This window comes from Geotrypetes seraphini, chromosome 6 (genome assembly GCF_902459505.1).
Source record: "Geotrypetes seraphini chromosome 6, aGeoSer1.1, whole genome shotgun sequence".
NCBI lineage: Eukaryota > Metazoa > Chordata > Amphibia > Gymnophiona > Dermophiidae > Geotrypetes > Geotrypetes seraphini.
The window spans coordinates 248,541,633-248,558,310 of record NC_047089.1 but is presented as its reverse complement, the minus strand read 5'-3'; the positions used below and the strand labels follow the sequence as shown (position 1 = coordinate 248,558,310).

Below are 16,678 nucleotides of genomic sequence, written 5' to 3'. Positions count from 1 at the left end.
GATCAAAGACAGTGGTCTATTTAGTGACAAGCTGCAGATCCTTTCCCGGTTTAGGGACGACAATGGTCGCTTCTGTAAATGTTCCTGAGGCTGATTCCTGCAATATCAAATAAGCGAAAAACTGTTGCATATATTGAGCAAGTGTGTTTTTGAAGGACTGATAAAATTCAGTGGTGAACCCATCTGGGCCTGGTGATTTATTCTTAGCCATTTCAGATATTGTGTCAAGAATCTCACGTGTAATAGGAGAGGCGAGTTGTTCTTGAGCTGAGATAGGTAAAGATGGAAGATCATCTAGGAAAGTATGCGAGATTTTCTTGTCAGCTAGTTCAGAGGAATATAATTTTTCATATCATTTTTTAATTTCTGTAGAATTTCAGGGGATGTAGATATAGTGTCACAAGTACCAGAAACTAACTTAATTGGTTTCTTTTGTAAATATGTTGCAAGCAGATGACCTGGTTTATTGTTATCAGAATAGTAATCAGCCTCTGTGATAAAGACTGAATGAGCCGCATTTTTCCGTAAAATGGAATTGTACTGGAAACAAAATTTTTGAAGAATATTAATGTTATTAACATCCAGTTGGTGCTGCTCTTCCTTATTTTTAATGTCATGCTCCAGGGCATTAATTTCCGCAGCCTGTGATTTCTTACTTTTGGAGTTAAGTGAAATGATCACACCACGAATGTACACCTTGAAGGCATCCTATGTCGTTATCCAATTGGTATCTTTAGGATTGTTAAACTGAAGAAGTTAATAGCAGTGATGACTTGATCCTTGAATTCTACTTGATGAAGAAGGCTAGAATTGAATCTCCACTGCTTAGGAGCAAACACTCAGGTAATGTTATTTAAGGTAAGAGTTATGGCAGCGTGATCCAAAATAGAGATTTCTTCGATTATGGCATCTTTTATAAACTGGCGGAGAGAATGGCTAGTAAAATACATATCTATATGCGAGTATGAACAATAAGGTGCAGAGTAAAAAGTGAATTCTTTACTGGAAGGATGCAGATCTCTCCACACATGGATCTGTCCCATGAGAACTGGCGGTGGCCGTTCATAGAGCAGCGCAGGGCCAAGCAGGAAGAGCTTGGCTCTGTCGGGTGCATTGCTGAGGGTAAAAAGGGAACAGGGACGGAGAGGCTCAGCTACGTACACCACTGGACCACCAGGGATTATAAATGGCAAGTAAGCACGCGCCGGGGTGGGGGTTAAAAAAAGAAATGTTAGTTGGCTGGGACGGGAGACAGGAGGCATCCTTCCTGTCCCAGCTTACCTTATCGTCCGGGAGGGGGGTTGGGTTGATGGCCCGAATATAGGACGAGACCCCATTTTTAGACCTTTTTTTGGCCCAAAAAATCTCATCCTATATTTGAGTATATATGGTATATTGTTAAGTATATATGATTATCATACGATACGTATATATATCATCCAATACAAGATGAAATGCATGCATATATCACCTAACATTAAATTAATCAAACTGCAATAAGATCATAACCAAATCAGATAATTAAATATATATTATTAAATGTATGTAATTGCCGTAGAATTAATCAGATTACAATATTACCATAATCAAGTCAAGTAATATTAAATATATAATCATAAATTATGTATGTATATATCACTTAACATTAAATTAATCCAATGACAATAACGTTAAATTAATCCAGACAATAAGATTACCCTAACCAAATCAATTAATTATTAAATATATATTATTATTTATAATTGTCGTAAAATAAAATTAATCAAATTACAATTACCTTACCATAATCAAATCAATCGATAGTATATTTGTAACCAATAACTGAGTCCAATTCTGATGGTAACATTATTGAGTGGCCGGTTTCCTGGAAGCGTCTATAATATCTCAGACAGGCTGAGACAGACCAGACGTACTCAGCCGAGTGAAACCAAGCTGTCAGGTGTAACAAAGAAAGTGCATTTAGTGACTTGTGCCACAGCTGAAACCACCGTCGGCAAAGCTATACGCTTGAAGAATTCCGGGTCCATGGGATGCAAGCGCGCTAAGACCCCGGCACAATTAAGGGGATCCTCCTGGGACTCCCAAGTCACTAGAGGCATCCCATCCCAGTTCAGAAAGTCCAGAAAGGAAGCGAGCAGCGGGCACTAATGACTCAAGAAGAACATCCTGCCAGCAGCTGGAGGTCTGAAATCAGGTTCAGGGTCCTAAGGATTCAGAAAAAAGGGCAGGTCACCGGACAGACCGGAAGAACCTGCGGACAGACCGGAAGAACCCAAAGTACAGGGTACCCATCAGTGGGATTCCGAAGATCCACCAGAAAAGCCACACTAGTGGAAGATGTAGATAAAAACATGCGCTAGCAAAGGGACAGAGACTGGGGCAGAAGCGATGGCAGAACCGCAAGTCTGCTCTCTGGTGTCACTGAAAGTAAACACAAAGACATGCTGCCATCTAGACGGAGGGCAGGTCCCATCTGCAGCACTGGATTCAACGTGGAAGAAGCAGGCACAGCCTCTTTCAACCAGAAAAGCCCAGCATATTATCTAACATTATAGAAATCCACTCTGCGTGCCACAGTATTGGTGCTCTTAGCCAAAGAATGAGACATTCTCCACCGAAGCTGCGCTTGCGTTTCCATGCAGTGCAGTTCACGCCCATTTGAGGGAGACCAGATGCACACCAAAAGCGTCTCTGGTAGAACTGGAGGCAAAGGGGGACTCTCTAAAGGAGAAAAATGCAGAATCTGCACACGTCTCGCCCCCCACGCGGGCCACAGTGCACATGAATTGTGGCCACGAATTCACCAGCCCCACCACAATTGAGGCATGAAGCCATGGCATCCTGTCCTCAGGTGGTCATCTGTGAAGTTTGGAGCAAAAACAAAGCTTTTAAGGGTAAAAAATATACTTTTAAAAGTTTTAAAGAAAATCTAAGATAGCCACCGCAGGTGCCAATTTTGCTTTAAAATGGCCTGGGAAAGTCACAGGAAACCCGGAACAATGGCAATTTTTAGACTTTACAGGTGGGGGGGCTAGGGCATGTCCCCTTCCTAGGACCCTCAAAATCACCAAACTTGCGAGTACACAGACACACACAGAGACATGTGCTGCAATAGAAATCAATGGCAGCCAGCTAACACAGAGCAAGCAGAGAGATCATACCTCAGAAGCTGATAAAAACTGGATTTCAGATCTTCTGACCACCTCACCTTCCCAGTCACCCCAGACAGGTACTCTAAGGACATGCAGTCCAGTTCCGATCCTGGGGTACCTCCACGGAACCGCAGCAGCCTGCACACTACCCTATCGCAGACGAACCCAGGGTGAGTTAACTCCCAATCCAGGAGACCCGATCTGACCTGCAGGCTGTCTGAGGGGTTTACTGCAGGTCTGCTGATAGTGTCCCCCCCCAGAAGCAGACGATGTAAATACCAAAGTCTGCGATCTCTCGCCAAAGGACGTCCCTGAAGGGTGAATCCACAGCACAAGGGCAAAACCCATGCCAAAATACAAATTAAAAGAACTAGAAATGTAATATGAAGCATGAGCAGAAAAGATAAACCAGCAGTCAGAGCTGCAGGAACAGACTGGAATTCTAAGGCACAAGAAAGGATGTATATACCTAGGAAGGGGCTAAAGGTTTGTTTTGAAGTATCTGCAGCTCAGAGCTAGAGAGGACACACAAATCCACTGGTGAAGATTCCAGAGTTTATTGTACAAGAATGGCCTTTATAATATTAAACTTGCTAGAGAATAAGTGGTAATTATTTGCTCACAAAGGCTGATGAAGAAGAGGTGGAGGAGAGAACAAAAATTCAACTACTATTTCTTAACACTAAGGCAGTGGTTCCCAAACCTGGAAGTACCCTAGTCAGTCAGATTTTCAAGATATCCACAGTGAATATCCATGAGAGAGATTTGCATGCACTGCCTCCATTGCATCCAAATCGCTCTCATTAATATTCTTCTTTGATATCCTGATAACCTGTCTGGCTAATGTGCTTCCAGGACCAGGTTTAGGAACCAATGGGCTAAAGGTTAAGAGCCCTCATCATTTAGCAAAAACAGACTAGAATAATAGAAATCAAAGTACCCATATTTTTCACTCCATAAGACACACCTGACAATAAGACACACCCTAGATTTAGAGGAGGAAGACAAGGAAAAAAAAAACCCCAAACACATTCTGAACCAAATTCTCCATGTCATGCTCTGCACCCAACCCCACACTCCTTGCCAGGCTCTGTACTCTATACCCCCTCCCTGCCAGGCTCTGTACCTTGTCCCCCCTCTGGTGGTCTAGTGGTAGGCCGGGGCAGGGCACAGGGCAGGCAGGCCTAGTGGTAGGTCCAGCGCTGTATCAACATCGCTCCTAGCTGGAAGCTTTTCAAAACCCAGACAAAGTGCCGGGTTTTGAAAAGCCGCCCTGATGCCAGGACACCCCACCCTCACAGTATGGAGCCTTAACTCATCTCAATGGTATAGCCAGCTTCTGAAGCACAATATAGGGGGATACACATTCAGTCAGATATTGTGGGCCATGTGATTACTATGTAACAACTGATATATGGTAAATGACCATAAATAAACAGACACTCCATGAAAGCAGCTGCCAAAGCGTTATTTTTTCTTGGCTTTTTAGTAACTTCTGTCCATCTCACATTACTTCTCTCTCCATGTCCACCATCTTCCTCCTGCAGCCTTATCTGTCCTGTGTAACAAACATCTCCCTTCTATATCCTGTTCCTTTCCTCCCTCCTGTTTCTACATCTGCCCTCATATTCAGCATTTTCCTTCTGTGTGTGTGTCTTGTCCTGTCCTGCATTTCATCCTCCTTCTCCCTGTCTCTCCCTCTCCCCCACTGATCAGCATTACCCCTCTGTGTCTCTATCCCTTCTTCTTCCATGCCCACCATCTCTTATGTCTCCCTGTCCCTCCCCCCACCCCACAGGATTAGTATATCGCACTGTTGCTTCCCATCCCTCAATTCTCTCAGTATGATTCTTCATAGATCTCCAGTATCGTTCTCCTATCCAACACGGAAGGAAGGAGTGGGCTCAGGGGATCCGCAGTCCAGCAGCCCATGTGTGACTTTCCCACGGGTCTCCAACGTCTTTCTCCTATCCAGCATGGAAGGAAGGAGCGGGCTCAGAGGATCCGCAGTCCAGCAGCCCGTGCACTGTTCCACAGCATACCTGCCCTAATCCTAACCTTCTCTGAGCAGAGCGAGCTAGGTGAAATCCTGGGGCGGCTGCATGCAACTTCCACCCGGGTCTCACTCGGTCACTGTCGTCGCTCACCAATACCTTAGAGCATCAGCGTCAGTCATGCGTGTGCAGGGGAGGCAGCGGACGAAGACTGGATGATGGGAGCCACCAGGAAGAGAAAAGCATGTTGCAAAGAGCCGAGACTTGTGGCAGGCGGACGAGGAGCTTGAGGTGGAAACGGCTCTGCCAGGCGGGCGGGCTGGTGGAGCTGGCTGCAGAGACAGGGGCTATTCCAAACTGCGATCTGGCTCAATCGCAGTTCTGCTGATCTCTGAGCAACTAATCGAAATGGGGGGTGGTCCTCCTACACGCTCAGCACTGTGGGAGTGTGGAAGGCGGTGGAAGCGCTGGACTGGTGGGATTACAAAAGGTACCTGGGGGGGGGGGGGGGGCATTCGCTCCATAAGACGCACCCTTATTTCTACCCACTTTTTTGGTGGGGGAAAAGTGCGTCTTATGGAGTGAAAAATACGGTATATGTATTTCACTCATTTCAGGGATGAGTTTTACAAAACATCTTCTATGAGAAGTAACAAAAAAAACAACCTGTAGATCAGAAGTATTTATTATTGCTACCTCCCCAATATCACAAAACATTACCTATGGTAGAAAAGTTGTGGCTTACTACTTGCCTTACATAAATATTACCCTGTACTCTTTGTAGTTTATTTTCTTCATAAGGTTAGGGTCTTTGCATTTATCAGCTTCAACTACCACTTTTCAGTTTTAGAGACTGCATCGTTGTGTACCAAGGTGATTAGAATTATGGTTGGTTTGTCTCATGTATTGGGCTCTCTCAACAACCAGAGCAACCTTTTATTAGTTTTATCGTGCTTATGTGGTTTCCGTGTCCACTTCTCTTGTTTTATTAAATTTGTACATTACCTCACCAAACTTAACATTACCTTAAAACAATCAAAAAGGTGATCAAGTTGTTCTGGGGAGAAATCCCAAGCCAGCTTCGCCAGGAGATCATGAACATTCTTCACAATGGCTTCATGTTTTCCTGCCTAGGAAAGAAATAATTTGTTCTAAATTGCATAAGCTTTATAATACAAGTAGGGTTCCCCTATATTACAAGAGTTTATAAGATTTACCGTATTTTCACGCATATAACGCGCGCGTTATACGCGTTTTTACCTACCGCGCATACCCCTCGCGCGTTATATGCGTGAGCGCGGTATACAAAAGTTTTAAAACATAGTTCCCACCCCGCCCGACGCCCGATTCACCCCCCCAGCAGGACCGCTCGCACCCCCACCCCGAACGACCGCTCGCACGCGCTCCCACCCACACCCGCATCCACGATCGGAGCAAGAGGGAGCCCAAGCCCTCTTACCCGGCCGACTCCCCGACGTCCGATACATCCCCCCCCGGCAGGACCACTCGCACCCCCACCCCGAAGGACCGCCGACTTCCCGACAATATCGGGCCAGAAGGGAGCCCAAACCCTCCTGGCCAGACCGCTCGCACCCCCACCCCGAACGACCGCTCGCACGCGCTCCCACCCGCACCCGCATCCACGATCGGAGCAAGAGGGAGCCCAAGCCCTCTTGCCCGGCCGACTCCCCGACGTCCGATACATCCCCCCCCCCCCGGCAGGACCACTCGCACCCCCACCCCGAAGGACCGCCGACTTCCCGACAATATCGGGCCAGAAGGGAGCCCAAACCCTCCTGGCCACGGCGACCCCCTAACCCCACCCCGCACTACATTACGGGCAGGAGGGATCCCAGGCCCTCCTGCCCTCGACGCTAACCCCCCTCCCTCCAACGACCGCCCCCCCCCAAGAACCTCCGACCGCCCCCCCAGCCGACCCGCGACCCCCCTGGCGACCCCCACGACCCCCCCACCCCCCTTCCCCGTACCTTTGGTAGTTGGGCCAGAAGGGAGCCCAAACCCTCCTGGCCACGGCGACCCCCTAACCCCACCCCGCACTACATTACGGGCAGGAGGGATCCCAGGCCCTCCTGCCATCGACGCAAACCCCCCTCCCCCCCAACGACCGCCCCCCCCAGGAACCTCCGACCGCCCCCCAGCCGACCCGCGATCCCCCTGGCGACCCCCACGACCCCCCCACCCCCCTTCCCCGTACCTTTGGTAGTTGGACGGACAGACGGGAGCCAAACCCGCCTGTCCGGCAGGCAGCCAACGAAGGAATGAGGCCGGATTGGCCCATCCATCCTAAAGCTCCGCCTACTGGTGGGGCCTAAGGCGCGTGGGCCAATCAGAATAGGCCCTGGAGCCTTAGGTCCCACCTGGGGGCGCGGCCTGAGGCACATGGGCCCAACCCGACCATGTGCCTCAGGCCGCGCCCCCAGGTGGGACCTAAGGCTCCAGGGCCTATTCTGATTGGCCCACGCGCCTTAGGCCCCACCAGTAGGCGGAGCTTTAAGATGGATGGGCCAATCCGGCCTCATTCCTTCGTTGGCTGCCTGCCGGACAGGCGGGGTTGGCTCCCGTCTGTCCGGCCAACTACCAAAGGTACGGGGAAGGGGGGTGGGGGGGTCGTGGGGGTCGCCAGGGGGGTCGCGGGTCGGCTGGGGGGGCGGTCGGAGGTTCTTGGGGGGGGTGGTCGTTGGGGGGGGAGGGGGGTTTGCGTCGAGGGCAGGAGGGCCTGGGATCCCTCCTGCCCGTAATGTAGTGCGGGGTGGGGTTAGGGGGTCGCCGTGGCCAGGAGGATTTGGGCTCCCTCCTGGCCCGATATTGTTGGGGAGTCGGCGGTCCTTCGGGGGGGGAGGGATGTATCGGACGTCGGGGGGGGGGGGCATCAGGCTTTCAGGATGGGGACAGACCTTCAAGGGGGGACAGTGCACGGAAGTCAGGGGGGGTGAACGGAGAGTCGGGACAGCGCACGGAAAGTCAGGGCGGGCGAAAGGAGCGTCGGGCAGCATGCGCGGTATACCCGTGAGCGCGGTATACCAAAGTTTTTGTACATATCATCGTGATTTCTGCGCGCTATACCCGTGTGCGCGTTTTATACGGGTGCGCGTTATTTGCGTGAAAATACGGTAAATACTTAAGCATGTTTAATCCTGCTTCACACTTAACTTTTATACAGTAATTAAAAATCAACATCAACTACTACTTTCCCACATTACCTGTGCAGCCCAAATATTGTCTAGATCTTGGAGGGTGAGTGCTTTCTCCTTTATGACAAAACGCAAGATCTTCTCTAGCTTTTCTACATACTGGGGTTGATGAAGGCTATCTCGCAGCACTATTGACAAAATGTTGTTCTGCTGGATCCATTCCTACAATTAAATTAGACAAAGCTCCATTATATTAAGGTGCTGAAGGATACAATCATACTCTTCCATCAATATAACCATTGGCGTTAACAATAATTAATCACAGTCTGTTGTGGGAATTTCTACCAGATAATTGAAAGCATGCAGTGGTGCATCTGATGTTGGAAAAGCCACATGTAGATCATTTTCGACATGCACATTCTCATCCTATATCCAATTGTGGATGATGATGAATTGCCTTAGGCTAAATGTCTCAAAGACAAGTCTTGTGGCTTTCTTATACTGGGGCTGAAGAAGCCCTGCCAAATTTTTATGTATACCAGTGTCACAATTCAAATTCTAAATGCAAAAACACAATTGGCAACAAACTTTTTTTTCTCCTAGTACGAAATAGGCCAAAGGGGTATTGGACCCAGATACACAAAGATAATAATATCTGGAATAATATTACTAATAGGACATCAGTATGGACCACGTTTACTAATCAGGATGAAGTTTTGGCCCTGGGCATGATCTCATAGGTGACTAGTACCAGACACATTGTCTAAATAAGACCTGCCCCGTTCATCAATGCAGGAGATTAAAAGTCTGGGAGTAATTTAGATACTTCTCTAAAATTCCATTGTCATATCTCTTCAGTTGTTAAGACTGTAATTTTTAAGATCAGGGTGGTCTTAAAATTACAAGACCTGTTGTCACCTGCGAATTTCAGCCTGGTTAGACCAAGCTATGTTTTGCCACACATATTGTAATTCACTTCTATGTGCCTTACCATAGAATTCATTAAGGGCTCTACAAGTGGCACAGAACACAGCTGCTAGGATAATAGCCAGATTACCTCACATGCTACACCTGTACTGGCTGAACTTTATTGGTTGTCAGTTGCATGGTGAATACAATTCAAGATATTGACCTTGGTATTTGAATCTGTTTCTTGACTTGTTACCCAAGGTGAATGCTTTTTTATTAAAGGCAAGTACCTTGTCGCACTCTGAGATCGCAAGCTAGAGACTTTTTGATTGTCCCTCCGCTTCATTTGGTCACTAAGGTTGTAAATCGATCCTGAATGTTTCCGGTGGTTAGACCTTCATTGTTGAACTCAATTCCAGATCCTATTAGCCTAATTTCTCATTTTTTGGCATTCCAGAAAAGTTTGAAAGCTTTTTCTCCGATTGGCCTTTTCAAACCTGAGCAATATGTAATTTTAGCAGTTATCAGGCCTTATTTGTTTTAAAGGAGCAAGTTTCAGGCTGTAAGTTATATAGTGTATTGTATTGTGGTTTGTTGAGTTTTGTTTTAATTATGTATGTATTGCTGTCATCCATACAGATGCTGGATATGCAGCCTTGGATGTCAAAGTTGATAGAGAGGTAACTGAGCAACTGACTGAATTTGTAAACTTGAAGGCTGCATTACATGTAAATCAGACAGCTTTCCGAAAAGGAAACAGTACAGAGTTAACTCTGCAGCGCTTGTACAAGGGGCCACTGAAAAGTACTCAGCCCAACCAAGAGAATGATGTGGAGTCCTTAAACTTACAAGTTATTTCACACTTTTCATTTCATTTCATATAATTGAAACCAAAAGTGTCAAGAAAAAAGTGTGGCATAACTTGTAAGTTTCATAGCTCTATAACAATCTCTTCTAAGTTGGGCTGAGAGCCTTTCAGCAGTCCCTCGCTAGTAGCCCTATCTGTGTCTCTCCCTGGCTACTGGCCTGCCTGTATTTCCCTCTCCCCCTCCACTTCATAAGAACATAAGAAATGCCTCCGCTGGGTCAGACCTGAGGTCCATCGCGCCCAGCAGTCCACTCACACGGCGGCCCAACAAGTCCAGGACCTGTGCAGTAAACCTCTATCTATATCCCTCTATCCCCTTTTCCAGCAGGAATTTGTCCAATCCTTTCTTAAAACCCAGTACCGTACTCTGCCCTATAACGTCCTCTGGAAGTGCATTCCAGGTGTTCACCACACGTTGTGTAAAGAAAAACTTCCTAGCATTCGTTTTGAATCTAAATAAATTTAAAAGTAACCCCTCCCACCAAAAAAAAAAGAAAAGAAACACCAAAGTACCACATCACCAACACATAGACTGTAGTCTACAGAGAAGGATAACATGGTTTACAAGATTAAACACTGCAACATCTTCAAAAATTAAAATAAAGCCTTTACCCTTCTCTTCCAGGCTCTTTATCAAAGTATACAGAATATAGCAAGGTCTCCACATCAAAATTTCAAAATCCATGCTGCTGGGAGTCCAGCAATCCATGGGTATCAAAGTTCTGACACTGGCACAATGAAGTCTGTTCAATTATTTTAGCCGATAAACTAGATTTAGAGCAATAAGAGCTGAGCTATACCATATTTAGGGTGTGATTTTCAACACAGGACATATACAATCTTTAATAAATTAGACAACACTTAATGAAAGTAAGCCACAAAGTAATTAAACCAAAAAAAATTTACTACTGGATCCAAGATGGACATCACTATCTTACTGCTGGAGAGACGCCTTGGAATTCCTCCCTACTTTCTTCTTATAAGAAAAAGCGTCAGCAGAGCCTCCAGATACTTGGAAGCTACCCCTCTTGCCACGATTGATGAACATTGTCGGGGAATCGCACGCTGGAGACGCCGGCAGAGAGTAAGGCCATGGTGGACGTCCTTGGGCTCGATGCCACATTGAGCCCTGAAGTTAGAGCCCCACCTCCACAGCCACAGGGACCAGCTCTCCATGAGATGAGAGCACGCCCGAGGAGGAAGCGTTCTCACCCCAAGAGACTATTATTTCAGAGAGTTTGCCAACAGATCTCTCTCAGGGCTTATTAAGTCCCTGGAAGGAACCTGCGGAGGGAACATCGCAAAAATTGGAGGTACAAGGCAAACAAGAGTTAAACCTGGTGGCTGAAATGTGCCTGGAGGTTCTTTTTAGGTTGTTAAACCTCCAGAGGATATTTTAGATGCCCTATGGGATTTGGTAGTAAATCTTAGAAAATCTCTTAATCCACAAATAATAAAAGACCTAGATAAAAAATTAAATGAACAGAAATAAGAGATCAATAATTTACAACAGGATTTGGCTTCCTGTAAAACTGATATTCAAAAAATAGATAAAGACATTATGGGTAAAATTCACTAACCTACCCGATCGTGCCTGATCTGTGGTCGATCTGCAGCAGGCAGACAAATTCACGCTAATGGGAGCGATCGGAGGAACACCCACCACTGAACACATGGATCGCTAGTGAGCGATCCAGAAGCATGCGCAGACAATCTTCTTTGTCTGTAGATGGTTTGTGCATGCTTATAGAGATGCAAGCTACTTTTCTGCTTTTTTTCCTAGTTTTTTTCTTTTTTTATACTTCGTGAGCCTGTGATTTTAACCCACGGGTTAAAACCACAGCTCGCAATCCAGCTTACCAGTTACTGGCAGACGACTTGTGAATCAAACAGAATAGATGGGCGGGTGTGTAGATTCCAGAAGCTATTTACAAGAAAGAAGATTAGCAGACGTAAGTAACCTAATCTTTCGTTCTTGTACAATAACCTCTGGAATCTACACAATAGGGACATATCAAAGCAGTCCCAACACATCAGGGGGGGGGCCCTGATGAGCTCGCTGCCAGGACTGAAACCCCCAAAAGCTGCATCATGCTTTGCCACCACATCAAGCTGGTAGAACTTTGTGAAAGTATGCACGAATACAGGATGTCCTGGGCGGTACTTGGAAAGACCTCCCAGGAAAGAGACTTGGGAGTTCTGATTGACAAGTCGATGAAGTCGTCCGCGCAATGTGCGGCAGTGGCGAAAAGGGAGAACAGAATGCTAGGAATGATAAAGCTGGGGAAAGTGGGGGTTAGGGGCAGAACTGGTCCAAATATTATTCATATTTTTTAAAATATTTGCAGGCCCCTAAACCCTGCGAATACGGAGGGGGAAGTGTACAGCAAAAAAAGTAGCAGATAAAGATCAATCACACAGGTCTCCTTCAAGGCTCAGTAACACCTCTCCATAAATTATGTGGAAGAGGTCTGGAAGTGGGGATCGCATCTATTTCATATCCTCAGTGAGACCTCAGGAAGGAACCTAGTGATCAAAACATTATTAGAGGTGCTGTAGAGCCATTTCTTGTATGACTGGATGAGCTATATTTATCTTTTTTTTTTAGTTGTTTAAATTCATGCAGAAATAAATGGCTAGACTAAACCTAATGACTTCATTAACGCATTTCCTTTTTTTAAACCTCTATACCATTTGAAAGAGGGCAAATATCTAATTATTCCCTTCTAGAATTGGATCCTTCTTAAATTTAGTAAAAATATTCTGGCACAAGTGTCAAACCTTAAAAAAGGAAGTCATATTGAGCATTGGAAAATAATAATTAACTAATAAAAATAGTACACATTTAGGGCTCTTTTTACTAAGCTGCAATAGCGGTTTTAGTGTGTGCAGAATTGCCATGCACACTAGACACTAACACCAGCATTGAGCTGGCGTTTTCCTGCGTAGTGCGGGGGTTTGAATGTGCTAAAAACGCTAGCACACCTTAGTAAAAGAGGGGGTTAATTTTCCCCACCCCGCCCAGCTACTTTTTCATGCCACCCGGCTGGAAAAAATTTCTGGGGAGAACACTGTATCCCTACAGTGTCCAGGCTGGAAGAGGTTGATTGGAAGCTCTAGAAAATAATAGCCATGCTAATAATTTACATTTATTGACTTTTCCTAAAGTTCCTTCTGTAACACCCAGAGATATGGTGACCATGCGCCTGGAGCACAATGAGCACTTTTTCATCTTAAAAGTGCTCAAACCGCTCCTAGGGAAAAAACAAAGTTTAAGTTAGTAATATAAATCAATTATAAATTATTGCAATTTGTAAGTTGAGATGGTACCAATTACACATAACACTAGAAACAGTGTCACAATGGATGAGAGACTACAAATTAAAGCTGAACCAAGACAAAACCAAATTCCTAGAAAAAAACAAAACTCCAACCATAACAAACCCCTACCACCCAACCTAAAACTGCTGGGAATAATGCTAGACAAAGGCTGCACCATGCAACTTCAAATCAGCAAAACAGTCCAGAAAGCATTCGCAGTCATGCGCAACTTAAGGCAAATCTGAAAATACTTCAACAATGAACAATTCAGACTCCTGGTCCAGTACCTAATCCTCGGACTCCTGGACTACTGTAACATCCTTTACCTGTCATGCCCTGCTAATATATTAAAACAACTACAAACAGTACAAAATATAGCTCTCAGACTGATATACTCGCTGAAGAAATACCTCCGCAATCCAAGACTCACACTGGCATGATGCTTGAATTTGCGATGATAAAATTCTAATAAAAAATATTTTAAATTCAAGACTCACACTGGCTCCCAGTACAAGCATGCATACAATACAAATTCTACTGCACCCTATACAAAGCCCTGAACGGAGATGGACTAAGCAATCTAAACAATTGCCTAATCAGGAACACCACATTCAGACTAAAAAGAACAAATTCACACTTTACCCACCCCCCAGTCAAAGGCATACAAAGCATAAAACTATATCAAGTTTCATTAAAAATTTGATTAATCACTTAATCCTAAGCGATGTACATAATTAAAATTACAACTTTCAGGGGAACAATACATGCAATGTAGACTTGATGTTTAGGACATATGCTACGAAAGGATAAAGAAGGGTAAGAAATACAATAGTTGATAGGAAATGAGACAAATAGGGGATAAAACAACAGGAAGGATTAAAGCATAAGGATTAGGATGGATCAGAGGTCAGAGTTTTGATAGAGCTATTCAAATCTAGCGAGCTAACAGTCAAAAACATCTTGAAAGCATTTTAACTTGCTCTTAAATCTGTCTATAAGACGTTCTTCCCTTTGGGGAGGGAATTCCACGTTTGTGGTGCCATGACTGAAAAAATGTATCGAGAGGATAGTTAGTAAATGTTGGTTCGGGTGTATAAGGAATCAAGAGTCTTGTCAATGAAGGCTGGGGCTTTATAAAGGAGAGACTTGAAAGTTAGCAGGCATATTTTATAGGTAATTCGATGAGACACTGGGAGCCAGTGAGCTTTATTAAGGAGCAGCGAACCGTGGTCAAATTCTTAGCTTTCATGATAAGTTTAATAGAAGCATTTTGGATGATTTGTAAGCATCTTATTTCTTTTTGGGCAATTCCCTTGAATAGGGCATTACATTAATCGATTCTGGAAATCACCAGAGAGTGTACCAGTATGTTAAGTGATTTGGGTTCTACGAATTTAGAAACAGAGTGAATTTGACGTAATCTGAAAAAAGTGGATTTTACTACACTACCGATATGCTCATAAGATAGATTCTGGTCAATGTGACTGACCCACAAGATCTTGATAGTGGTGACCGCCTGAAGTGTATTACCCTTGAGAGTGATTGGAGAGTCGAGTTTGAGGCAGTCTTTCCAGGGAAAGAGCATTACGTTCAACTTGCTAACATTGAGAGCTAGTCTAATCTAATCTAATCTAAACCTTAGGTTTGTATACCGCATCATCTCTACATTCATAAAGCTCAACACGGTTAACAAGAGTTAGGGTAGAAAGGAACTCCAGTGGAGGGAAGAGGCAAAATGAAGAGAAAATTTAGAGGACTAGAATAACAAGAGAGAGAGGAGGAGTTACATTTTTGAGAATAACCAGGTTTTCAGATGTTTACGGAAGAGTTGGAGGGAGCTCAGATTCCTAAGAGGGGAGGTAAGGTTGATCCAGAGCTGAGTGATTCTGAAAGGGAGGGAAGAACCTAGTTTTCCTACAAGTGAAATGCCTTTTAGAGAGGGAAAGGAAAGTTTCAATTTTTGGGTGGATCTGACAGAATTGGGGTTAGAGGAGTTCCAAGAAAGAGGAATAAAGGGAGGGAGAATACCGTGTAGTAGCTTGAAAGTGAGGCAGGCACATTTGAAGTGGACTCTGGAGATTAATCGGAAGCCAGTGGAGTTTGGATAAAAGCGGTGAGACATGGTCGAATTTGCTTTTTGCGAAGATAAGCTTAGCAGCGGTATTCTGAATCCGCTGGAGTCTTTGAAGGTTTTTCTTTGTTAGGCTAAGGTAGATAGAGTTGCAGTAGTCCAGTCTGGAAAGGATGGTGGATTGGACAAGGACGGCAAAGTGTTTTTGATGGAAACAGGATCTCACTTTTCTCAGCATGTGAAGGCTGAAGAAACATTTTTTTACTAGGGAGTTGAGGTGGTCGTTGAAGGAAAGTGTAGAGTCAATGATGACTCCCAGAACTTTACTAGAATATTCAAGATGCAGAGTGGGGCCAGAGGACAGTGGGATGGAGGTGGGCAGTTGGTCCAATTTTGGGCCGAGCCAGAGAAGTTTTGTTTTAGATTCGTTCAGTTTCATCTGCACAGTGTGGGCCCAGGATTGAAGGTTCGATATACATGAGGATATGTTCGCCGAGAGATTGGTGAGGTTCCGGTCGGTCTCGAGGAGGACAAAGATGTCGTCTGCGTAAGTGTAGAGTGTTTCAAGGGGGAGAGATGGAGGAGTTTAAGGGAGGACATATAAATGTTGAAGAGGATAGAAGAGAGCGGTGAGCCTTCGGGACTCCACAGATCGGGTTCCAGGGGGAGGAAAAAGTGCCCTTCGTGTTGACTATGTAGGAGCGGGAGTGTAAGAACTTCGAGAACCAGTCAAGGACTGTGGAGTTTATGCCTATCTCGGTGAGTTGGTAAATTAGAATATCATGATGGACGACATCAAAAGCTGCAGAGAGGTTGAATTGAAGAAGGACGGCAAATTTGTTGCAAGAATGGAAATATTGAACTTTTGAGATTAAGGAGGTCAGAAGGGATTCGGTGCTGAAATTGGGACGGAAGCCATATTGGTAGGGTTGAAGAATGGTGAATTTCTCAAGGTAGGAAGATAGTTGAGTGGATATGATGGACTCTACCATCTTGGTAAGAAGGGGGATGGATGTTGCTATTGGACGGTAGCTGGATGGTGTACAGGGGTCAAGCTCAGGTTTTTTCAGTAGTGGGGTTAAGGAAATATGGCCCATTTCTGGGGAGAAGAGACCCGAATGGATAAAGGCAGATTAAAAATGTCTTAAATAAAAAAATTAATTAATTTTAATTTAATTCTTATATACCGCTAATAACCGTGAGGTTTACCT

The 16,678-nt window shown here is 45.0% G+C and overlaps 1 protein-coding gene across 4 annotated transcripts in view; it reads right to left on the bottom strand.

Moving 5' to 3' along the window:
• USP9X (ubiquitin specific peptidase 9 X-linked) overlaps nucleotides 1–16,678 on the bottom strand; it is a 589,740-nt gene that overhangs the window by 403,594 nt on the left and 169,468 nt on the right. For all 4 annotated transcript variants that reach the window (XM_033949377.1, XM_033949378.1, XM_033949379.1 and 1 more), the window contains 2 exons: nucleotides 8,368–8,520; nucleotides 6,172–6,276 (listed from right to left, as the gene is read on the bottom strand). In XM_033949377.1, the coding sequence (XP_033805268.1) occupies nucleotides 6,172–6,276; nucleotides 8,368–8,520 (258 nt within the window). The remainder of the gene's footprint in view (nucleotides 1–6,171; nucleotides 6,277–8,367; nucleotides 8,521–16,678) is intronic.